Source organism: Ixodes scapularis, unplaced genomic scaffold (genome assembly GCF_016920785.2).
Source record: "Ixodes scapularis isolate PalLabHiFi unplaced genomic scaffold, ASM1692078v2 PGA_scaffold12__126_contigs__length_90152505, whole genome shotgun sequence".
Lineage (NCBI taxonomy): Eukaryota > Metazoa > Arthropoda > Arachnida > Ixodida > Ixodidae > Ixodes > Ixodes scapularis.
Window position 1 is genome coordinate 23,240,270 of NW_024609838.1, and position 9,700 is coordinate 23,249,969.

At 48.3% G+C, this 9,700-nt stretch overlaps 1 protein-coding gene across 1 annotated transcript; it reads left to right on the top strand.

Moving 5' to 3' along the window:
• Window positions 1–5,983: 5,983 nt before the first annotated feature.
• Window positions 5,984–8,995, top strand: LOC8051117. The gene is made up of 2 exons (XM_002433565.4): window positions 5,984–7,300; window positions 8,144–8,995. Exons 1-2 carry the CDS (start codon window positions 6,321–6,323, stop codon window positions 8,583–8,585), a joined length of 1,422 nt encoding a protein of 473 aa, XP_002433610.1. The 5' UTR covers window positions 5,984–6,320; the 3' UTR covers window positions 8,586–8,995.
• The last annotated feature ends 705 nt before the right edge of the window (window positions 8,996–9,700 follow it).

Sequence of the window (9,700 nt, forward strand, 5' to 3'; positions counted from 1 at the left end):
ACTGCATAAAAGGTTGCGTAGATGGTCATTGTTAGAAACTCGTTGTCAGAAGGCACTGCTCGTCACATGCTTAGTGGTTCGGAAGTTCAAAGCTGTCTTTTCGACCTAAACACCTGTGCCGATAGTAACAAAAGAAAAAAAAAAAATAAATGCGGGAATAAAAAGCAGGAGAAAAAAAAAAAACTATCAAGAATTCGTCGTAAGTGTTCTATTCTTGCATATTCAGAGGTTCAGAACTTCGAAACAAGTTTCTTTTACCAAAATGTGTACAGGCTAAAAGAAACACGTCCCAGGAACGTGAAGCGAAAAAAAAAAAAGTTTTCTTTTAATGACGTGCTGAACTTGAACACTACTAGAAATCTTCTGCCATGAGTTAATTTATTCCTTAACGTGAAAAAACAATAAATATATTATTTTGTATTCTGCAGATGGCAATGTTATGTACTGTCTGTGGTGTTAATTTAAATGCGATACCTCAAACAACTTAGACGAAAATAAATATCAAGTTTAGGTCATAATTGCATGCAGATACATGTTTGGACATTTCTTCGAAACTCACGTTGAATAACAATAATCACATCTTAAGACGGCACTTACCTACGCTATACATAGATCATTCTTAAAAAAAGTATAACATATCTACCATAAATAGCTCCGGCTGCAGCGTGCTTCAAATCTGGCACAAACGATAATCGTCAAAAACCCGTCGTCCGTCCTCGCCCCTTCGGGGATTTATTTCTTTAAACCTAAGCATGCCAGAACATTGAAATAAACGACATTGTCTTTCGTAAGGAACGCAGCACCGCGTGTAAAAGTTCGAGAAAAAAAATTACGAATGTACCCCACTACTTGAAATCAAATGAAACCGTCCGCCGGTCTTTCGAAGTTCGACGAACGTCGAACTTTTACCCTATAAGTTCGAAGTTCGTCGAACTTCTGACTTTTCGGAAATCGAAAGTTCGAAACTTTTCGAATTTTCTTGATAAATAAATTCGAAAGTTCGAAATGTATCGAATTTTTTGGTCATTCAAGTTCGAAAGTTCGACAAGCATCGAACCTTGCAGCGCAATAAGTTCGAAAGTTCGAAAAAGATCGAATTTTTTAGCGTAATAAGTTCGACGGTTCGAAAAGCGTCGAACTTCTTAGCTTAACAAGTTCGAAAATTCGACCTCCGTCGAATTTTACGATATAGATAATTCGAAAAATCGAAATCTTTCGAACCTTTCGAACCGCTTGATTCGATCATCGAAACTTCGATTCGAAAAAAGTTCGCGGCATCCCTAATAGTGACCGTCACGTGACCTCCGGAGTGGTGCAGTGACACGCGTATTTGCCTCCTGACCGTACTGTCCAGCGCTTGGCATGGAATCGGAGCTGAACTGGGTGCCCTGGCCGTTCGAATCCCAGCAAGCGCCAGACGTGTCCTCGGAACCTCGAGCGTCGCAGGTGCAGTCGACGGGGCCGCCGTCGCAGCCAGCATCAGACGTGGAGCCAGCCGACCTTAAATCGGGTAAGGATGCCACAGACCATTTCGTTTTCATTTTTTGGTAATAACAAATCACGAAGTTTGAACTTTGTGACATATATACCGGGGAGAAGAAAAACGTCTAACTGCGTGATTTTTTTTTTTTATGACTTTTGTAGTCATGATAAATTAAAAGCAGCGCGCAAAAAGACAAGAGACAAAGAGGGCGGCATACAGGACAAGCGCTGAACTTGTATTTCTTTAAGTCATGAACCAACTCGCCTGCATTGCTACCTTAATTTTATCAACGTTAAAAAAGGGTAGTTGGTGAATTAACTTTGTATGGAAAAAAACCCGAGACTGGGAATAAATAAAAGATAAAAGAACAAGCACACACGCCGCCTCAAACGGTGGGTGCGCTTGTTCCCAGTTGGGTGTTTTTATTATGGAGTTTATGAACGTGGATAGTTAAGTCACTAATCTGAAACAACGTGTTTTTTTGTTTTATTTATAGAGTTGAGCGATTACAGCCACAGCACCGATCCGGACGCGGAACTGTGGTCCAGCGCGGGCTCTGTCGCGGAAGCCATTTCTCTCCTGGGTCTGGACTCCGAGATGGACCAGGACCATCTCTCCTTCTACCCGTGGCTGCACTCGAGTCCTCAAGGCACCGGTGCCCAAACACTCGAACCGATAAGCTGGTACCCACCGGAGCTGACGTCCTGCGCCACATCCTCCTTGACGACGTCGGACCAGGACTCCCAGAACCCGGAGCCCCCGACGACGAGTACGTGTTCCCTCTGGCCCGGCGTGGACCCGCTCTTCAGCACGGCCCAGATGACCGGTTTGGACCTCCTCGCTGAAGACCCCCTGGCACCAACGCCTCTCCTCTGCTCAGCACACATGTCCGACTCGGGAGTTGCTGAAGGACCCAGCGACCAGCAGGGGTTTTCCCTGACACCCGTCACGACGTTGATTGGTAGTGGCGTGGAAGAGTTGCACAGCTCGGACGTGGCCCTGCTGTGGGGATTCGTGACGTCATTGCAGTGCCAGCAGCGACAGGATCGGCATCCGGCGGATCAGTGGACGACTCCTGGCTCGGTGGCGGCGAGCCTTAGCGCCATGGCGGCCCTCGCTTACCCTAACTACGCGTGGCAGTGAACTGTGGTGTAGAACGGGGAATGTTGGAGGTTTTGTACTTTTGAAATTCCAAAACTAGTCCTAGCAAGCTTTTTTTTTTTTTTTTTTCATAATGTTCGAGAAACCCGCCAAAAAGCCCAAAGGATGGGCTGACTACATCCCATAAAGTGAATGTTTCTAGTCACGATTCTAATAAGGTCACCTTACCTCTGCTACTTTCTTCCGTGTGTATTAAGTTTTTTTTTAAGACTCAGTAGTTCATGACAAGGGTGTCAGAGGATTCGAGTGTTTTAGTACCTTAATCTGCTTGTTTTTTTTTTTCTATTGTTTTAAGTTTTTTATGCATGCTTTTTCTTTGTCGAACGGGGATTTTTGAGGTTTTGACTGCATGTTCAAGAATTGCAATGCACGTAATACTCTCGTTTATTGGGACAAATAAATGCTTGTGAGTGAACTTTTATTTTAATGCGTTGCCGGCTTCTCTTTGTCAGTGCCATTATAGCTACCACGCAGTGCTAAAATGCAATGTTAGATAAAACAAAACAACAAAAACTAAAACATCTAAGTAGTTGCTATTGTGATTAAACGTGCTCGTTCCAGGCGGTAGTGAAGCTGTTGCGGCCAATGAGCATAGTCTGTCACCAAGCTAAAAATCCGGATTCGTTTCTGTTATAAAATATTTTTTCCAACACATTTCGGTTTCAAAGCTCGCGCGGAGCAACTCCATGACTAGGGCTCCGTGTTTCGGAGTTTATTTTTCGTGAAATTCGGAGGGTGTTTTTCGGAGTTTATTTTTAGCGAAAATTCGGTGTTTATCGGAGTTTGTTTTTTGTAAATCCCCAATTCTCCGAAATTCGGAGATTAATTTCGAAGTGTTTTCTATTAAAAAAATAATAAATAATAAACGGACGCAAACGTATGCCACATGAAAATAAAACGCGCTTGTATCAATTAAGATTTCTCCAGTTGAAAATGGCGTTGGCGTCATTGGCAATACTAATTTGTCCCACGACAAAAGTAGCACACAAGTGTGGCTTCGATAAAATTCGATACCTTAAAATCAATAAACTGCCGGAGGTAGCCGCAAGGAAGCTCGTAATCATCCCATCAATCTGTCCCGCGGACGCGCGAGGTGGAGTGGTTATGGATGTAATAGAGAAGGTTCAACTGCTCCTCTTTCCTTTTTTATACAGTCTCTATGGTCCATAGCTTTTACTGTCACCCCCAGAAACATACCCTCTCCTTTCTCTAAATCCCAAATCCCAAGGCCCAAACTGGAAACCAAAAGAGTGGCTTTTGTTGTGACACGAATGGCACGATGACCTGTTTCCCTGAACCAACCTTGACGAGACAAGCCGTAAGACCCCCCTTCGACAACTGTCCGATGCTTGAAAGGAAATTATGGTGTCATTTTCCGAGGACCATTGATCCTACGCTGCTCAAACTGTAAATATATATATATATATATATATATATACTTTTTTTTGGTTGGGGGGGGGGGGGGGGGGGTGGCATGGGCACATAAAAGATCGGAGTTTACCGGATAAATCCGAATTGACAAAACATTTTACCGGGGGGCTGTTTTTCGGAGTTTTTTGGATTTATCTGAAAACACGGAGCCCTAGCAACGCCCTAGTCATGACTCATGCAACGCGTGCAACCACTGATCTCTATGACAATTGCTGGATCGCGCTTCCCCGCTTGCTCGCTGCAGCGCAAGTGAAGCCACCGGACTTCACTCACTTGGGATACGATTTGCCGTTTTTGCTAGCCTTTGCTGCGGTTTTCCAGCGTGCTGTAGACACGTTTTCTACTCGTTCGTCGTCATTCGCCGAAGAAGTTTTTTGAAGACTCTGTGTATTGTTGAGACTTGCCGTTGTGAACACGTGGAAAATTTTACGAAAGTGCAGTGTCGCAGGAAAAAGGCACAACGCGTCGAAAGGAAGGGCTGGCGGCGTGTTCAAAGCTTCCTTGGCACGCCGAAGTGCCGTGTCTCTGTGCCTTCGCACACTTGGATACCGACCAAGAACCGACGCCGTGTGTATTTGTTTAGCGAGTGCAATGTGCGTGAAGCTGTTCGTGCCTCTGGATCAGCGTCTTTTCCCCTCGCGGTTTAGGAACGAGCTTGAAGGCGCGTTCACACTCTTGCAACCGAGTACGACCGAGAAAGACTTCTTGGGACCGGATGCACTGAGCGGAGCTGGTCCTAAGAGATCGCAAAAGGCTTAAAAACTTGTTTGGTCTCTCTCGGTCGCACTGGGTTGCAAGAGTGTGAACGGGCCTTAATCCAGCGTCCACTAGCGACGGAAGATGGGTGGAAGGTACGTCTTTTTTTCGTCCTTAGACGATTTACACAATACCGTGCGCAACAGCTCCTTATCACTGATCAGTGCTGGCTGATTATCTACCTACTTAATTGCACTTGACGTTTGAGCGCGGCTCGCCTAATTGTAATTGGTCAACAGATTGCACACGACCATATCGGCCGCGCTTCAAAGATTTTCATTCTCGCCGTCTTGTACTTTTGCTTTCGAAAACCCCCCTGGCTTCACAACGTTGCCGTATTCGTGCTCCCACGGAATCTATTAGAGTAGATTTGGGACATAGCCATGGTTAATATAGTACATAAGAACACGTACAGATCTCCCCCTTTTATTGATAGCAACTCACCGGGACAGCTGGACGATCCAGAACTCCGTGGCCGATATATATAAATGATCTAAAGGCATCTACGCGCGACACACGTTCAGAACTTTGGCGCGGCGTCAATTCTTGACCGGTATCCAAGCGTGCAAAGGCACAAAGATGCATCACTCGGCGTGCCAAGGAAGCTTTGATCACGCCGCGTTGCACTCGCTAAACACCGACGAGTTGTACCTTTTGATACGGCTTCACGCACATTGCACTCGCTAAACACATTCACACGGCGTCGGTTCTTGGTCGGTATCCAAGCGCGCGAAGGCACAGAGACACGGCACTTCGGCGTGCCAAGGACGCTTTGAACACGCCGCCAGCCCTTCCTTTCGACGCGTTGTGCCTTTTTCCTGCGACACTGCACTTTCGTAAAATTTTCCACGAGTTCACAACGGCAAGTCTCAACAACACACAGAGTCTCAAAAAACTTCCTCGGCGAATGACGACGAACGAGTAGAAAACGTGCCTACAGCACGCTGGAAAACCGCAGCAAAAGGCTAGCAAAACGGGAAATCGTATCCCAGCGGGGTTGCGTCCGGTGGCTTCACTTGCGGGAGCGGCAAGCGCGATCCAGCAATTGTCATTGAGATCAGTGCGTGCAACCGTGCAAGATTTACGCCAAAACGAATCAGGCGGTAGCTTTCGCCATCTATTGAATATTTTTGTAGACTAAATTCATGAAAGTGCAGCGCCATCTAGATTGGACTAAACGCACTAACGGCCCACTGCGGCTCTGCGGGCCGTTCATGCTGGCTGCTCTCTGTGATCGTCCCCGTCATCCTTCAGCCCGCTCTCCAGGCAATGCAGGCATGAACGTTGCCCTGCCGCTGATTTGAGGTGCTTCGGCTGTGTGGAATAACAACATGTCAATCGCGGGACAACCGGAGCCCTCGAACGCAAAACGGCGTCGTCAAACGTTAGAAAGAGGCCAACATCAAACGATGACAGCCTCCTGAGGTGGCGATCGTAACACGGGATCTCTCGGTCACCATTTGCACGAACAGACGGCCACAGCACAGGTATGCCCAAACAAAAATCGGTGAAGCCGCTGTATCGCCTCTGCGTCTCCTACGTCTCTAGCAACATCCAACAGCTATGTCCCGAGCACAATCCCGTAGCTTACGTCTTCCCGGCGCACGTCAACGAAGACCTGGTCGACGCCCTCCAGTCTTACAAGCAATCCAACTTCGTGTCCCTCAACCACCTCCTGACTCATCGCCTGCGTCGCGTGTCCCTCAGTTTCATCGACTGCCACCTGCCCATCGGAAGGCCGTCCCGTCTACCCGACCTCCTCAGCCAGATCTCGATGCACGGTAAACAGCTCCTTGAACTGTCCCTAGTCGGTGCTGTCCATCAGGATGACTCGACACTAGTCGCGGCGCTGTGCGAGTTGCCGAGGTTGCGGCGGTTGTCCCTGTGCCTCAACAACGTCACCGACCGCGTGGTATCCGTCATCGCCCAACACTGCACCGACCTGGTGGAACTCCGGTTCTCCGGCCAACGGACCACGGACCAGAGTCTTTACCTGCTCGCGGCCTGCAAGCAACTCCGGTGTCTGCTCGTTGAGAGCGACCTTACCTTCGAGTCGCACATCACGGTTTCGTCATCGTACCGCATCCTGGAAGAACTGCCCCAGCTGCGGTCTCTGAAGATGCCCTTTCTGACCGAGGCCCTCCTTCTGTTCCCAGACACCTGGAGGCTTGGGTTGACCCACTACACCGAGCGCGGCTTGAGTCCACTACTGAGGTGCAGCACTGCCTTCGAGCACATAGTGAAGGTGTGTCCAAGGCTCACCAAGGTGAGCCTGGTGCTCACGGGGCTGGAGACCATCACGCCGCTGCGACACCTGAAGGCACTCAACGATCTTACCCTGAGGGTGACTTCGTTCAGCTCCGACATGTTCTTCAAGACTCAGGTGGAGCCCGTGCTTCGGGAAGTGGGTTGCAACTTGAGAATGTTGACGCTGTCCCTTCCCGAGGTGGACATTGGAGCCATCAGCAGGTATATGACTGTCCGTGTGTGTTGCATGGGGCTCGATGCCGGTGCTGTTTATGCTGCCATAATGTTTGGCATGGCCGTAGTTTGCAGTCGAGTGAGCAGCTTGAGTGGCACTCGCAGCCCACTGGTCATTTTATTTGTTTGTGGCAGATGGCAGGTCAACTTTTGCAAGTGCTGGCCGTCAGTTCCAACCGCCGCGGTAAAGATTGGAATAACTTTTTTTTCTTCTAATATTCATAGCTTAGGACATACGATAGACCACAGCCTCCGAGAGTTCATATCTTGCATGCTAGCTTGAAAGTTGAAAACATTGATTTCAGTGGTGTCAATGTCCCGTCTCCACGGGTTGAACAAGTATGATCTCGTGTGTCTCATAAGAGAGCTTACAAACAAAAGCATGTCTACACTATTCATTGTGGCACTAGTGTCCCTAATGATCATGCTATTGACATCTAACTATGTCTTTGTAACAATCGTATCGGTTATTTCTAGCGTGATGGTGCTTTGTAGCATACATAACAGATGAATCCAAATAATTTTTTAAATTTTCATGGCATCTTTTATGAAGTTTATTCTGTTAAAGTTAAGTGCAACATTATGCAGTTGAGTGGCAAAACTGTAGTCAACAAGAAAGCCAGCAGCGTAAAGCACGTCTCTCAGACATCCGACCCTCAGCACGTGCTCAATGCCCTTGGTGATGCTTCGGTCGTGCGTGCATGCTCGAAGCTTAGATGCCAAAGTGTTATCGAAAGCATGAAGCTTGCGCTGGAGGCGGGACTACCGGACACCACCCTGCCGTTCTCATTTTTCCAGCAGCCGTACTAACTTACCAACGCCTTTTCACAGGCACTGTCCAGGTCTGACGGACCTTGAGATCGAAGACCTGCGGAGAGTGCTGCCCTCTTGCGGAGAGACGAGGTTCCGCAAGCTGCAAAGACTCAAGTTCTTCCCGCACGAGGTGAACTCCATGACGTCGGGGGAACTCTTCGAGATGCTCAAGCACGCCGGAGACCTTGTTGAGGCTTGTCTGGGCTGGTGCCAGCTGACAGACGCTGCCCTCGGAACCCTGGTCTCTTCCGGAACCTTCGCCAAGCTGCGCGAGTTCGAACTTAATGAGGTGGACTGCATAAGTGGCGTCGGACTGGAAGATCTCGTGACGACGCCCAGCGACCTAAACTCTCTCACCGTATTTGGGTGCGACGGGGTGTCAAGGACAGACATAGAGCACCTACGCAACCTCATCAGTGACCTTAACTTAGATCTCGTAATACGGTTCTTTGAACTCTGAGGAGTGACTATGTCTTCAACCCACTGTTCTTGCCGAATGTTGGCGTCTTGCATTGCCGTTTCGTTACCGGTACCGTTTTCCCAAGCCCGTTCACCGCAATTTAAAATTGCTCCTGCGTGGTACTGCACGTCTACCGGCAAAATAAATGTCTACAACTAAGGCACATTCTCGAGAAAAAGTGATGCATGACATTGTCACGTAAGGACTGCTTATGTGAAGATGTAGGTATTAAATGATTAGCTGGCTGCATGATTAAGATGGATAGCAGCTGCATGCCAGTATTCAAACTATGACAATGATGAACACTAATGAAGGTATGGGTCGAAATTGAACCAGTCTAAGTTTGCAGGTATACTGCCTCCATAAGTGCCATTACAGCCAAGATCCATTAAAGGGACCCTGCAATCATATTTAAGCGTCTACCTTTTTTGCGGTTTTTACATCTTTTGGGGTTCGGGCAAGCCAGCGGGCACAAAGAGAGTAACTAAATATCAGTGCGTCATATTTCAATCAGACGACGCTCCACTTACGGGGGCGACCCGCGGTGCCAAAAGTGCGCGATATGTGAAGTCTTTGGTCCTGGCCAACGTTACTAGAACTATGGTGCCTGGATCGCATCTTTGACTGGTTGTGTTTAGTGTCCTATCCTGCCCACACATTAAAAGTGGTCCCCAAGTGGCAACAAATGACATCACAGAAGCCGGAGTGTCATGCTTTTACCTGTTGCGATCCTGGCGGTTGGCCGTAGAAATGCTGGCGAAAAGCACGAGCGAACGCTTGTGTCGCTGTCATCACGGCATCCCAGGGGTCCCAACTTCCGGCTGCTCTCGCTTCCGTGACCTGTCGCAGTGGAGAGCGACCCGCAGCAGAACAGGCGTCTGCCATTTATACCACAACAGTCGGGACGCCGCCAGGGTCGCGACCGGCGACAGCTTGACACTTCTATGACGTCATCAGGCGGAAATCGAGGGACCACTTTTTTGGCTGCGGTAAACACACCAGTTGGAGACGCGTTCCAGGCACCATACTAGAACCCCTCAGTTGGGAAACTGCCATAGAGCCTGCTTTAAAAGAGTGGCTTTGATTTGTACTCGAGAACCGAGCTAATGGCGATC